This window comes from Sciurus vulgaris, assembly GCF_902686455.1.
Source record: "Sciurus vulgaris genome assembly, chromosome: 2".
Taxonomy (NCBI): domain Eukaryota; kingdom Metazoa; phylum Chordata; class Mammalia; order Rodentia; family Sciuridae; genus Sciurus; species Sciurus vulgaris.
In genome coordinates, this window is record NC_136462.1 from 16,789,847 (window position 1) to 16,805,368 (window position 15,522).

Genomic DNA, 15,522 nt, shown 5'->3' on the forward strand with positions numbered 1-15,522 from the left:
ATAAAAAATACCATAGAATTAGGGAAACAAACACAAAAAACGCTGAGCTCCTAAAGTGCTCTTCAGCAGAACTATTACTCTCTTGCTTGGTTTTGGTTCAGTGAAAAAAGACTTGCTAGGACTCCAGGTATAGCTTTAGTGGACTCCTGATAACACAAGGTGGCCATGGCCAGTCACTGCAGCATCACCAGTGACGTAGATTCTGCTTACTAAAGACATTCTCTCCTCAACACTGACTCCATTGTCCATTTAATCCTCACTAGGTCAACATGGAAATAAAACCAAAAATTAGCACGATGCTCAGAACACAATGGCCAGCAGTTTAATGTTTACACTAATTTTATTTTCTGTACTTTTGTTCCTATATAAAATACTTAGTCCATTTTCTTAGGGAAGAATCTCTCAAACTCAATCTACTAACTCTTTTTAGAAAGATTTCCTGATTCTGGTCACCTGGCTTTTAAAAATTTCATTTTGTGGATGTGCATAAAGAAAAAAACTCTTACTGAGTTAAATCATATGCTGAGTTTTTATTTGTAGGTTAATGGATTTCTGAACAAGAAAGATGAACTAGAATTGTGGAAAACTGAATTCAGGTAACTATTCATGGCCTAGCTACTGAATCAATAAAAACACTCAGTACTGGGGCCTGGGGTAGGGAGGAGGGAAGCTGGGAACTACTGGTGGGCCTGCACTATCTAATCACACAAATTAGCTACACAAGAAAAAGAAACCATCTACCGTGTCTGCATAAGGTGTCCTGAAAGTACCCGAAGGGTATCTGCAGTCTTCATCCCCGACTCTTGGTTTGGTGCCACTACTATTTCCTCAGACAGCTTTGGCTTCTTCAGAATAAATGATCTTGTGTCTGCATGGACCATGGATTCCATGTCATAGTAATCTGAGCCAAAAAAATTGGCCATAAATGTTTACTTTTGAATATACCTTTTATTCCCAACATCACACATGTGAGAAGAATGTCAATCTTTTATATATTCACAATTACTTTCAAAGGAAAAATCAAAACTGGTTCTACTCAGGCAAAGTGTTGTAATTCTATCCCAAACATCTTTTCAAAGAACTCAAGTAGTCCTTTCCTCATATGGCACATTACAAATGACTCGAACGAACACTTCCTGCCTACAGCAGAGAAAGGTTCTCCTGAGATTCATTTGAAAGGATATTATCAACCACTAAAAGCACAACAGTTTTTTCTAAAGACACAGAGAATTAAAGATGCCTAGAATTATGATACAGACTATTGAACTACTTTTCTAAAATCTATTTTGCTCATTCTACACAGTACTCCCTACTGAGAACACATCCTGATAAAAAGAATTCATGTGGCTTATTTTCTACCTGACTGTAGAGAGAGGACTATTTTGAAAGGGAATTTTCATGAATGGGCATAACACTGACCTTCGATGCAAGTAACCACAAGCTCATGTCATCTACAATATGTTTAAGACTGACTACAAAATATGAGACCTACAGCTCAGATATGGTTGACCTATTGGTATACCACCAACTGACTAAATTTAATGTTTTTAATTATGGACCAAAATTCACGGGATAGTCACTCCTGAACAAATACATCACTACACTGCTGAGAGTACTATGCCAGATACACAAAGAAAAGGGGGGGGAAATAGACATACACAATCCCAGAAGAGCACGACCTGAAAAGGATACAAACGAGTGCTGGGAGAATACATAGCAATCTGCTCCAACTGAGGAATCAAGGAAAAGCTTGCCAAGGAAGAAGAGTTGAAGTGAGCATTAAAGCAACGAGCGGGAATACCTAACAGCGCCAGAGGGCAAACAGAGCACTTCGCTCAGAGAAAAGCACACTTGGCAAAGCGGGATTTCACAGGCCCCTGAGAAAAGAGAAATGTGAACTGGTTGCACAGGTGGGTGCAGGAGCTGAGCAGAGGAGTGGCAAGAGTGTAATGAAGGATGTTACACGTCTCAGTACTTTGGATTCTGGTCTGGAAGTAATGAGAAATGAACAGATTCCTATGTAGAGAAGTGACATAACCAAGTTGGTGTTTAGAAAAACAGTTACGAAAGGACATGAATCCAGCATTAGAGACTCAACTCTCCATCCCTGTAACATACTGAGAGGCGGAAAAGACACATACCCTCCATCAGCACCAGGATGCCCAAGCAGCTGCCATTCCAACCATCTTACCAGGAAGGGACATGCCTGCCCTCCCCAGCAAGGATAGGACAGATAGCAGAGGGGTACAAGATGGTTAAGAGCAAGAGAGAAAGATGAGATGGGAAATACAGGAAAGGAGAAAGAGAGGATTTCAAAGGCAGCAAATGTAAAGTTCAATTTTAGATGTATTTAGTCTCAAGTCTTTGTGGGATTCTTAGATGTTTGGGAAGTAAAACAGATTTGAACCTCAGGATGGGGAGAGACAGATGCAGAGATGAATGAATTCAGTGCTGTCACCTCACTGAATCCTCTTAGGAAGCTTGAAAAGCAGAGTATTTTTTCCATGTTATTGATGACCAATTCACAGCCCAAAGTTCTTCACTTAATCACCGAGGTCTCCCAACTAGCAAAGGTGGAACTCAAAAGTTGGTCTGAGGCCTGCTGAACCATTCCTTCCTTCACCCTGTGCTCTCTAAGTAGTTCTAGTTCACAACTGGTGAGAACAAAGAACTGAGATTAAAATAATGCTGAAGAGCCAGTGGTGGAAGCACACACCCATAATCCCAGCTACTCAGAAGCCTGCTACAGGAGGATTACAAATTCAAAGACAGGATGGACAATTTAGCAAGACCCTGCCTCAAAATAAAAAGGGCTGGGGTGGAGCTTAGTGGCAGAAAAATACTGAAGAAAAAAAGAAAAGAAAAGGGAAAAAAAAAAAAAAAAAGAAAATGGCCCAGGGATATGGCGTAAAGTTAACCTTTCAAGGAACAGTGGAGAAGAGGAGCTGACAGAGAACAAAAGGAGTAACAAATAGAGAAGAGTCCTAGAAGCCAAAGGATCAAAAATCAAAGAAAACACTAAAAGCAAGTGTCAAGTGCTTCAGAGTTTAGGAAAATGAGTGCTGAAACCAGAGCTTTCCATTTATACCAGCCACTGTTTCACCCCTGCAAGCGTCCCACCAGCAGATGGGAGTGGAAGATGTCTCCTGGTAGACAGAGCAAGTTGACCCTGCATTACTTTTGTTCCCTCCTGAAGCCCCCCATGAAACTGTTTAAAAAGGTCAGTTTTAAAAATCCATGGCACTGGGATGAAACCCAGGGCCTCACATATGTGCCACAAGTGCTCTACCACTAAGCAACCCCCACCCCCCAGCCCAAGGGGTTTTGTTTCTTAAACAACAAAGCATATACTCACAAAGAAAATAATCGTTTAAGAGGACACAAAACTTCATTTTGAAAGTGAAAGATGAGTAGGCACTAACTCAACAGATCTGCAAAAAACGAGTTCTAAGCCAAAATGACACAATCTGATTTAGAACACAAGATTGTCCAGAGGCCCAGAAAATGTCAGCAAAGGGCACCCTGGGAAGGGCAAAAGACAGGTGTGCTAAGAGATCCACTTCAGAAGCAGTCACTGATCTCCACCACACTTACTTACCCCTACCTCTGCAGTGAAGGCCTTCCAAATGCTTTGGAGATGTGTTGGAGAGGCCCAGGGAAGAAGTACAGTCCCTGATAGAACATGCCACAACAAACAACCTAGATATACACTGTAAAAATTTGTTTAAAAGGTAGCAGATTTCCTAATAACCTTTAATGATTTCATACATCCTCCCTTGGAGAAAGTGGAATTTTAGACTTGTGAGAAGGTAAATAGAGTGTCTCTGCATCAAGGGATGCCAGCCATGCTGAAAGAAGTCCCTACTGAAATGGAGAGGGTCGTTTTGTAAACACTGCATAATAATCAATGCTGAGGTACCCCCTCATCTACCCTCTTTGGAGAAGCTAACCAGCCTGAAAAGAAAGACCTAAAGGCACTCCAAAACTAACAGGAAGGACAAATCACCCCAACAACAGGACCTACATTCAAATATGAAGTCAAGAGCCTTCATGCCCAAACTCATGAACCAGAAGCCAATCCACTTTGAAAGCTTCACTCAGTAAAGACAACCAAGGATCCCACAAGGAAAGCCTCTACCATGAAACACCCAAAACAAATAACTTAAAAACAAGACCAAGGAAGGAAAAAACACCCAAATTGTCAGAAACCTTCAGCATCTGCAGATAAAAAGTCTCACAAACATGAAACAAAATCAGTATGTTCAAAAATAATTTTTAAAAGTAGAAAAAACTGAAGACTGCTCAGAAAAAAAAAAAATAAAGGGTAAGAATTTAAGGACTGCAGTCATTCATGAGCCTCACAGAATAACTACTTGATGCTTCAAGTTTTATTGCTCTTTCGGTTTAAAAAAAAAAAAAAAAGCACAAAAGTTGATGAAGCGGGCACAGTGCACACAGACCTTGATTGCCGAACCTGGGGGAAATGTCTATGTCTAAAGCTGGATGGAAAATGAGAGGGTTTGAAAATCAAGAATGGAGAGAATCTTTTTTGTAGGCAAAAGCAAGAAGCTAGAAGAAAGGCAGGAAGAATATGGTCACACGGTCATGTTCATCAGATGGGTAGGATCCGGCACTGAATGAAGGTGAGACCTTAGGAGGGAAAGGGTATCTGTCCGAGATAGAAAGCTGCTGAAGGATAAGGGAATACGGTTGCTGTATTCCTGTACTGCAGGTGAAGAAAGTTCAGGAAAGGGCTGAAAGGGCAGGAGTCCAGGGACCAGAACGTCTAACAAAGAGCAGACTTAAGGTAAACAGAAAAAAGGAGGAAAACAGGTTTTAGGTATCCAATGGTCCCCCCTGCATTTATTAAGCACTGAATGGGTATGTGGAAGGGGCTGGGCACTGAGGAAACAAATAAAGCACTCACCCCAGTTCTGAATTCCCCCGTGGTATGTATGTCTGGGGTGGGCAAGACAAACGATTACATGACGGTGGTTTTAGAACAAGTTCTAGATGTGGCCTTGGTGTAAGACTCTAAAGAGAAGTCAAAGTGAGTAAGGCTGAGTGGGTGAAGCAGAGCATACGAAGGAATGGGTAATGGAAAAGGGGTTAGCGAGGAAGAGCAAATTGGAGAACTTGACAGCAAGAGAATGAGCAGCCAGGATTCAAGGACGAATGGCAGGAAAAAGGTTTTAAATGAGGTAAAAAATTTTAAAAAACCATACAACATGAGGAAAATGAAGATCTTATCTCCAAGCCCTAAAATATTTTCACAGACCTGAAGGTAGCATCTTAGGGCAGGATCTAAGAAACACGAAACACAATGAATGAGGGGTAGGGGATGGCAATGGCAACAGAAAACTGCTAATCACAGTGAAAATTTATTACCAACCTTGACTGATCTGCAGTGTTTCTGCCATTACAGGGTCAATTTGCAGTCGGGATAATAATTGCCTCTGTGGAGTTCCTAGAATATAAATTTTAAAACTTCACTAAACTTAAAATACAAACACCGGTATTTGTTTCCTAGAAATCAATCTTTCTGAGTTCTTAATTAAAAGTCTACAAAAATAAAGCTTTGACGATACATTTTGATGATATTTACAGAACACAGGCATATCCCTGTGAAAGAAAAAGCTATACTGAAGAGTAAACCAAAAATGGCCAGGACACTCCTGGTTCTCCATCTGAGAGGCCAGTTTTCTTGGGCTGGAAACCTATGAGAGAAGTAAAAACTGAGTTAGAGTCAGAGGGAGGTGCCTCTGCCTCAAGAGACTGGCCATGGTCAACTGTACCATAAACCCAGCAAACCCAGATTGTCCCTTTGTCACCTGGGGACTCTCACCATTACTATTCACTTCCCCCATATTGATCCTCTGACCTTTGATGATTAAGAAATGAAATGTGAAAAACACTCCAGAACTATCTTGTCCAACCAAGGTGCCTTCAACAGATGAAAAGATAAAGAAAACATGGTATACACAATGGAATATTACTTAGTCATATAGAAGAATGAAATGATGATGGCATTTGCTGGCAAATGAACAGAACTGGAGACTATCATGCTAAGTGAAATAAGCCAGTCCTCAAAAAACCCAAAAATGTTCTCTCTGATATGTGGCTGCTAACACACAATGGCGGGAAGGGGGCGGTTGGCCATCAGGGTGTAGAATAGAAATTCATTGGATTAGACAATGGGGAATAAGGGGAAGGTGGAAATAGGAAAGACAGTAGAATGAATTAGACATAACTTTCCTATGTTCATATATGAATACGTGACCAATGAGATTTCACATCATTTACAACCACAAGAATGGAATCCAAATTAGAATATGCTATATACTCCATGTACGTATATCTACTGGCGTATATCTAAAAAGAACAAATGAAAAACGAAAAAAAAAAAAAAATTCTCAAAAGTAAACTTATGGGCCTGGATGGATACAGAGCAGTGCATGGAAAGAGCAGTGAACAAATACAACACTCAGGCAATCCAGGTCCTACATCGGCAAACAGGATCAGCAGTGGTCAGTGCACTGCTAAGGACATTTCAGTTGCACCAGTTGTATGATGTTGATCCACAGGATTATACTGCCTAGTGACAGTTGCAGCTATCTTAGTTTGTAGAAACCTATTTGCACAACAATAAAATCACCTAGTGACACATTTCTGAGACCATTCCTTTGTTAGGTGATGCATTAACTGTGTGAATCTCCAATTCAAAAGGTGCTCAATTAATAATACTAATATTATTACTCCCCCCTCCCCCCCCCCCAGTACTAGGACTAAACCCAGGGGCACTCTACCACTGAGCTACATCCCCAGCCAGTTTTAAGACACAGCCTCGCTAAGTTGCAGGGGCTGGCCTTGAGAACCTGTGATCCCCCTGCCCCCCGAGTAGCTCAACGTGTGTCACCAAGTCTGGCTCATTACTTCATAGTATTAATTAATATTACTAATAGTCACACCTCACACAAAACAGTGAAGAAATGATTTTCTCTATTTCATTAGCTGCATGAGAGGACTGACACTTCTCTGTATCCCCTCTCACAGTGTTTAGCAATATTAGACACCTACTTGCTAATTTAGTACAATTGTTATGTTTAAAATAAAAAGTGTTACATACTACAGTGCACAAAACAATTTAATTGGTAAATTTTCAAATCGCATGCCTGTAATCCCAGTGGCTCAGGAGGCTGAGGCAGAAGGATCCTGAGTTCAAAGTCAGCCTCGGCAACAGCGAGGCACTAAGCAACTCAGTGAGACTCTGTCTCTAAATAAAATACAAAATAGGGCTGGGGATGTGACCCAGTGGTCGAGTGCCCCTGGGTTGAATCCCCAGTATCCAAAAAAAAAAAAAAAAAAAGAAAGAAAGAAAGAAAGAAAGAGAAAGAAATCTGCACGCCTACGAGCAAATTTTTGGTGCGCCAGTATTGTTTCCCAAGGGCAGGCTTTGCTTTCTCACTGCAAACATATAAGTGGGCCATCTCTCATGAAGTACCACATTTCATTACAAAATGTTTTGGTCAGGTCAAGTTGTATTCCTACGAGATGGCCTGGAAAACTGACACATGACAGGTTACAAAAAAAAAAAAAAAGTTCTTAAAACCCAAATACCAGATTCAAATACTATAACAGGTCTCTTTAACATAAGTAAGTAACATTTTTAAGTAACAAATTATACATTTTAAAATAATTTCACACAGATTCTTGAAACAGGACCATTCTCTCATTTTTTAAAGTTTTGCTTTGTCTAAACTCGTCTTCTTAAAACATTATTTAAGAGAGCTCCACTAAAAAGAAGTGGAATTCTGACAAATTCTAGGTTTCAAAGTTAAATCAGGTAGTCAAAAAAATTTGACTTTTCTATGACTTACTACTGCCTCCGCATCACAGTTACAGTCAAGTATGGAAAGATACAGATCAAAGGATGAATACCTAGAAGATACCAGAGTTTTACCTTTCTCAATATTTCTAAGGAAGCCAATTATTTTTACATCAGTAGCCCTTGACTGTGATTCAAAATCTATTTCCTCTTGAATGTCTTCCAACTGTCTGTTGCATTCAGATGTCGATGCTGAATATTCATTCATTTTAACCTCCAAAGATGAAATTTTTGCTTCGTTCTGAGATACTCTAACACTGAGATCAAAAAGATTTGCTTCCACCGTCAAAATTGCTGCTTTCATTCCTTTAATTTCATTGATATCAGTTGATATTTTCCTTAAAAGGTGGGAAATATTGTCTAGCTCATTTTGCGAACAAGAAGAACTTGTTACAGAACCTAAATCTACTGGCTCTGGTGAGAGGAAAATTGGTAGAGATGGTGATGGAAACCTTGAAGACATTCTCATAAAATTATCTCTAAATATCTGTTAATTTTTCCTTCACAGCCCATTAAATTGTCTTATCAAAAGTAAAAGCAGTGATCAATGATGTTACCTCAATAAGTATTAAGAGTAAGTAACATTTTAAAACCTGTAACTGAAAAATTAAGGTTGTACATTTCTAGAGTCAGAACTTAAACTTGAAATACTAAACACACCAGACCAATTTTCTCTTGGCTACAACTAAGAAGCCCTAATACACAGCCACCTGTAACCTCTAAGTCCTACTTATAGGTCCTCTCCAAATAAACCCTATTATTACATACAGATCATCCTGGTTTCTGATTGGTTGAAGAGAGACATGTGACACACGAAGAATTTCCTATTGTTTACTTCATATTATGGGAACACTAAAGAGCTGCGCCTTAAATTTAGCAATATAACAGTAGGTGCTTTATATCTGAATATATGAATTTAATGTACTTTTTCCCTTTCATCCATTAATTTTCAAACTTCAGATTATTTTTGGCTGTGTTGGGAAGTGAACCCAGAGCTTTGTGCATGCTAGAAAAGTGCTCTGATATTGAGCTATATCCACAGTCCTTTTTTAAATTTTATTTTGAGGGCTGGGATTGTGGTTCAGTGGTAAAGTGCTTGCCTAGCATGTGTGAGGCACTGGGTTCAATTCTCAGCACGCGTACAAATAAATAAAGGTTTGTCAATAAAAAGTATTAGAAAAAATTTTATTTTGAAACAGGGTCTTTCTAAAATTACTGAAGCTGGTCTCAAACTTGTAGTACTCTTTTACCTCAGCTTCCCAAGTGACTGGGATTATAGACATGTACCACCATGCCAAGCCTTGATTATTTGTGTATTTTTTATTTTACCTTAAATTTCATTTCCCCTTGAAAATAGTATAAACAGCACTGCACTGGCATTATCTTTGCAGAAAATATAAGCAGGGAAGGCGACTGAACTCATGCTCACATACAAAAATCTCTGTAAAAATTACATGTGGTAGAAACAGACTTCAACTGTACTAATAAAATATGGTGTGGAATTAAGAATAGCCTCGATTTGACCCTAGATCATTATTAGATATGTGATTTTCAGGTATTTCCCATTTTCTGGGTTGTCTTTCCACTTTTTTGATAGTATTCTTAAAAACACAAGGTTTTAATTTTGATGAAATTCATCTATTCTTTTGCTGCTGTGTTTCTGGTATCATATCTAAGAAACTAATTCTTTAAAAAAAACTAATCCAAGATCACACAGATTTACAAATATTTTTTTCTAAGACTTATAGATTTAGCACTCATAACTGTGGGTCTTTGATCCATTTTTAGTTAATTTTTATACATTATATTTGATAAGGGCTCAATTTCATTCTTTTGTGTGTGGATATCCAGTTGTTTCAGCACCAATCCTTGAAAAGACTATTCTTTCTCCACTGAATTGTCAAAAATCAATCACAAATGTATGAATTCACTTCTGGACTCTCAATATTGTTTCACTGACTTACATGTTTAACTTCATGACAGAACCACACAATCTGAATTACTACAGCCTTGACAATCAAGTTTTGAAATTGAGAAACAATTATTCTTTTTCAATAGCTTGGCTATTCTAGGTATCCTTTTATTTCCATATGAATGTTAGGATCAGTTTGCCAATTTGTACCAAAAGGCCAGCTGGCATTTCAACAGAGATAAGTTAAGCCTGTTGATCAACTTGGGGACTACAGCCACCTTCACAGTATTAAAAGTTTTCCAATCCATCAACATCATAAATCCTTCCATGGTTTTAGTTTGAGAAAAGTTGTCTTCATTTTGTTTATTTCTCAAGTAACAAATAAGCTACACAAATTATAAACATGCGAAGTAGGTAGACATTACCATAGCCTCTTCGAAAGAGGTTTTTCTGTTTTTGTTTTAGATTGGGGATTGAATCCAAGGGCACTCAACCTGAGTCACATCCCCAACTCTTTTTATTCTTTATTTTGAGATAAGGTCTCACTAAACTGGTGAGGCTGGCCTTGAACTTTCGATCCCTCTGCCTCAGGATTACAGGTGTACACCATCATGCCTGGCTCAAAAGAATTCTTAAAGAACTGTAGCCTTTGGTTTCCCAAATACCTACTGTTCACAATAACGAAGGAAAAAAACTATCTACTGAAATATATACCTTTATCTCTTCATTTTATAAATCATAAATCTAATTCTTTAAAACTTAATTTAGGCAGAAAATAATGTGCAAAATTTACAAGGTTTTAGGGGCTGGGGAGATAGCTCAGTTGGTAGAGTGCTTGCCTTGCAAGCACAAGGCCCTGGGCTCAATTCCCAGCACCGCAAAAAAAAAAAAAAAAAAAAAATTTTTTTTACAAGGTTTTAAATTCATATAGGATTTTTTAAGAGTACCAGCTATCAGACAACATCTACAGTCAACATCAAGAGCAGCACCTGCTAACTAGTTGGTTCACTAGAGGGCAGCAAACAACCTAAACAAAAAAAAAAAAAAAAAAAAAAAAAGTGGTTTAATGGCGATAAATCACCAAGAAAACCTAAATAAGAGCCCAGCTGATATTTTCCCTATTACCTATTGAGCCAGCCCAATTTTAGAATGCAAAATAAGTCTCTAGAAAGATTCTAATGTAAAAAATAGCAGAGAAAGTTTGTAAATTTTAACATTTACTACTCATAATCATGTTGGAGTAGATACAACTGTTAATTCCTATTCACAGGTTAGTAAACTAGGACATTGAAGATTAAGGTGAGTTAGTAAGTGGCAGGCCTGGATTAATACAGTCTGGCTCCTGAGTTCATATTGATAATTACTATGCTGTTATACATCTCTCCATGATACATTAAACAGAACAAAACATCATAGGACTCCATGTGGTATAATTCCTATTTTATATGTATGCATATTTCATTCACATTCACATATATGAAAAATACCTATACCTATAAGATTATACTAACACACAGCAAACTTCTAAGTGCAGTGCAAAACTTCAAGAAAGGCAGTGATCGGAATGAAGGGGGGAAGAAGGCTTTTCCTTGTTTGCTCTGAAATAAAAGCTTTACTAAGCATCTTTCAGTGCTCACAGTCCAAGATGAAAAAGACAAATTTAGCCGGTAGCCAACTTACAATGGTTTAACTTCCAGTTTTCAATTTTACCATGGTATCAAAGCAATACACATCTTGCAGAGACCATACCTTGAATTTTGATCTCTCCTGGGCTAGTGATATATAGTAAGATATTCTCTTGCGATGCTGGGCAGTGGCCATGAGCCACAGGTCCCAGTCAGCCAGGTCCAGAGTAGGTAACCTATACTGTAAGCCATAGTCTGTTACATTCAATAAATCACATGAGCTGTTCAACACTTTTTGTCTGCATTTGTGACTAAAGGTATTACCAACTTATGATGGGTTGACTGGTACATTATCTCATCAAAAGTCTAGAAGCATGTGTAATTCGCATTTAGTCTCTCCTGCAATTTGTAAATAAACTTAAAAAGGTTAGTAAAGAACTTAAAAGGTCATAAATATAGCATTGGATTCAAATTATACACTAAAGTATAAAAAATTCTACATTAGAAATATCCATATCTATCCTTTCATCCTAAGATTTTTTTCCTACATTTTTTAGCATACAGTGTATACATGTAAATAAAATATACGTACTAAAGTGTACACATTCTAAAATGACTTTACAATTGTAACAGGTAATATTTTAACAAAGTCTAAAAATTAGACAATATATGGACAAATGCTAGTTACATAGGCAGAGTACAGAAAGCCAAAAATGAGCACTCTGGAGGCACAAACTCAATGAGTCCAACGAAAAAAATATATATTAAAATATGACATTTTCACCAGGGTGGTAGCACACACCTATAATCCCTGTAACTCCAGAGGCTGAGGCAGGAGGATCACAAGTTCAAGGCCAACCTGGGCCGCTTAGACCCAGTCTTAATATAAATTTTTTTTATAAGGCTTGGGGGTTTATCTTGGTGGTAGAGCACCCCTACGTTAAATCCCAACTACCACAATAAGTAAATAAAATAAAATGACATTTTCATGTTGATATATAAAGAGCTGAGTCTGGATAAAAATACATTACTAGAGGCTGGGATTGTCACTCAATGGTAGAGTGCTTGAGTAGCATGTGAGGCCCAGTACTGTGCAAAACAAACAAACCAAACCAATCCTGAAAAACAAAATACCCTTTTTTTGTTGACAAAAAAGACTGGTGAAGAATGAAATTTTGGATAAGGACTATGAAGATGGGAGGCCAAGAAAGGCTCAGAGGTGGTATCTGGGTGAGTTATGTGGACAGCTGAAGAAAACACTCCAACAAGAGGGTTAGCACCTCTCATGCTAACCATGTCTGCCCAACAGCAAGAACATGGAGCCAGAGGGGAGAGGGAGAAGATAGTAAGTGGTTAAGACCAGGGAGGATTTGAACTCATTTGGAGCATAATAAGGATCAAAGGTTCTGAGCAGGTCAGTGGTACGATCTAACTTAGTTTAAAACGGATCACTCTGTAGCTTTGAGAGTAGACTGAAGAAGCAGGTTTGAAAGCAGACAGCTGTAGGAACGCTATTCCAATAATCAAGGAGAGTCATGAATGGTGGGTTACACAAGGACAGCAGAGGTGAAGAGGAGTGGTGATGAACTCAGCATATCCTGAAGGTAGAGGCTGACAGGTGGGACAAGGGATGGGAGAAGATAAAGGGAGAGGAACAGAGGGAGGGAAGGGGGGGGACAGTTCTAAGCTTGAAACCAAGAAGAACAGGTTTCTGGCCTGTGCACCTAGAAAGATGGAAGTTGCCATTAATTAAAATGAGAAAGTCTGCATGAAAAACAAACTTAAGAAGAAAATTAAGTGGGATTTGGACAAGTTTGCAGTGATTTATTATATAGCCAAAAAAAAAAAAAAATCCCTTGCATTCCATGAAACAAAGAGTGACCAATTAAACAATCAGAACAATGAACCACAACCACAAAGAATGTGAAGCAGAGCACAAGAGTGAGTGACATGGTCACAAATATTTGAAAGACAAAACTAAAAATGTATTTAAGGAGGGCTCATTTCTTTAAAAAAAAAAAATCTGAGCAAATTATCTGAGAAAATCCAGACTAGTAGGAGTATATTCACACCAATTTACTCTCCCAAGAAATTTCTCCACAACTCTAAAGCCAATTGTAGCTCTTTGACTGCTTCATTTAAAAATAAGCCTGTCTGCAGAACTCAGCCCCGTCGTAACTACAGGTGAAGTCTCTATACTGCATTTCTTAAACTAGGACCATTAAGTTCAGCAGAGCGACTGAACATGCAGTTGGCCCTCAACTTATTTTGCAATGGTGCACAATAAGAATTCAGTACAGCTGGGTGCAGTGGCACACGCCTGTAATCCCAGTGGCTTGGGAGGCAGAGGCAAGAGGATCCTGAGTTCAAAGTCAGCCTCAGCAACTTAGCAAGGCACTAAGCAACTCAGTGAGACCCTGTCTCTAAAGAAAATATAAAAAAGAGTTGTATGCTCAGTGGTAAAGCATCCCTGGGTTTAATCCCAGGTACAAAAAAAAAAAATTCAGTAGAAACCATATTTTGATACACTGTATTACTAGATTGGTGTAGTACATATATTACATCATTCTCAAGTTATGATATTTCTTAGTTTACACTGGATTTATAGGGATATAACCCCATGATAAATCAAGGGGCATCTATAAAATCAAGGAAATATTCAAGAGAGTAGAACAGGATCACAATGTATGATGATACACACTTGTCTCAAAATAAAAAATAAAAAAAGTCAGGTATAGTGGCACATGCAATCTCAGCAGCTCAGAAGGCTGAGGCAGGAGGATTCCAAATTCGAGGTCAGCCTCAGTAATTTAGTGAGGCTCCAAGCAAGATGTTATCACAAATTTTTTTTAAAAAGTGGGGGAGCTGTGGCTCAGAGGTAAAGTCCCTCTGGGTTCAATCCAGGGTACCAAAATAAAAAACCCCGCTGGGATGTAGCTCAGTGGTAGAGTCCCCCTTATCCCCTATAATATGTATGTGTGTGGGGAGAAGGAAAAGATCAAGTGAAATACAGAAAAAAACATTAAACAGAAGATCTAGGTAGAAGCTTATCACCCAATAGAACTTTCAAAAAGGAAAAATAAAAACAGAAAAGTAAATGTTTAAAGAAATCATGAAAGACTTTTCCACACTGCCTAACATGGTGGCACATGCTTATAATCCCAGCTATGAGAGAGGCTAAGGAAACTAGAGGGTCGCATGGGTCACATGATTTCAGAGTTTGAGGATCACAAATTTGAGGTCAGCCCGGACAACTTAGCAAGACCCTAATCTGAAAACAAAATAAAAAGGGCTAGGGATAAAACTCATGCTTGCCTAGCAGGTGCAAAGCCCTGGGCTCAATCCCCAATATGGAGGGGAAAAAAAAAGAGAGAGACATTTTTCTACATTGAAGGTAATGGATTTTTTCGAAAATTAAGAGTACAATAACAAGCCCAAAAGTAGCTATCTAGCATTTAGGCTTATCAGTGAAATATCAGACACCAAGAAAACAGAAAATACTAAAAACTTCCAAACGAAAAACCCCAAGTATTAGTTGGATGCAGCTGCACAGTCTCAGCTACCGTGGCAGCTGAAGCAGAAGGACTGCTCAAGCCCAGGAGTTAGAGGCTAGCCTGGGTAACACAGCTACAATTCATTCTGAAAAACACACAAAAAAAACACAAACCCTTTCAAACCTAGGTATTATATAATGGATTAAGAATCAGATGAGTAACCAACTTCTCAGTATGAAAACTGGGAATCTCAAGACAATGAAACCAAGCGTTCAGAGTTTTTAAAAAGCACAATACATTCAACTTAGGATTCTGTTCCAAATCGGACATGGGGACACACACACACATGTAATCCTAGCAATTGGGGAGGTTGAGGCAGGAGGATCCCAAGTTTGAGGCCAGCCTCAGCAATATAGTGAGGCCTTAAGGAATTTGGCAAGACCCTGACTCAACACAAAATATAAAAAAATGGGCTGGGGATGTTGCTGAGTGGGTAAGCACCCCTAGGTTCAATCCCCAATACCAAGGGGGGAGGGAGGGAGAGGGGGAGGGGGAGGGGGAGAGAGAGGGGGAGGGGGAGAGGGAGAGAGGGAGAGAGGGAGAGGG

General features: G+C 38.8%; 1 protein-coding gene across 13 annotated transcripts in view; it reads right to left on the reverse strand.

Annotated features, from left to right (window-relative positions):
* The window catches only part of ZC3H14 (zinc finger CCCH-type containing 14), a gene marked incomplete at its 3' end in the record, with an annotated part of 50,865 nt that overhangs the window by 8,657 nt on the left and 26,686 nt on the right, over positions 1-15,522 (reverse strand). For 5 of the 13 annotated variants that reach the window (XM_079129264.1, XM_079129263.1, XM_079129261.1 and 2 more), the window contains exons 10-11: positions 5,393-5,467; positions 742-901 (exon numbers count right to left, since the gene is read on the reverse strand). The exons of 2 other annotated variants lie outside the window; for them this stretch is intronic. In XM_079129264.1, the coding sequence (XP_078985390.1) occupies positions 742-901; positions 5,393-5,467 (235 nt within the window). The remainder of the gene's footprint in view (positions 1-741; positions 902-5,392; positions 5,468-15,522) is intronic. 6 more of the 13 variants (XM_079129268.1, XM_079129267.1, XM_079129266.1 and 3 more) reach the window with 2 other exon arrangements.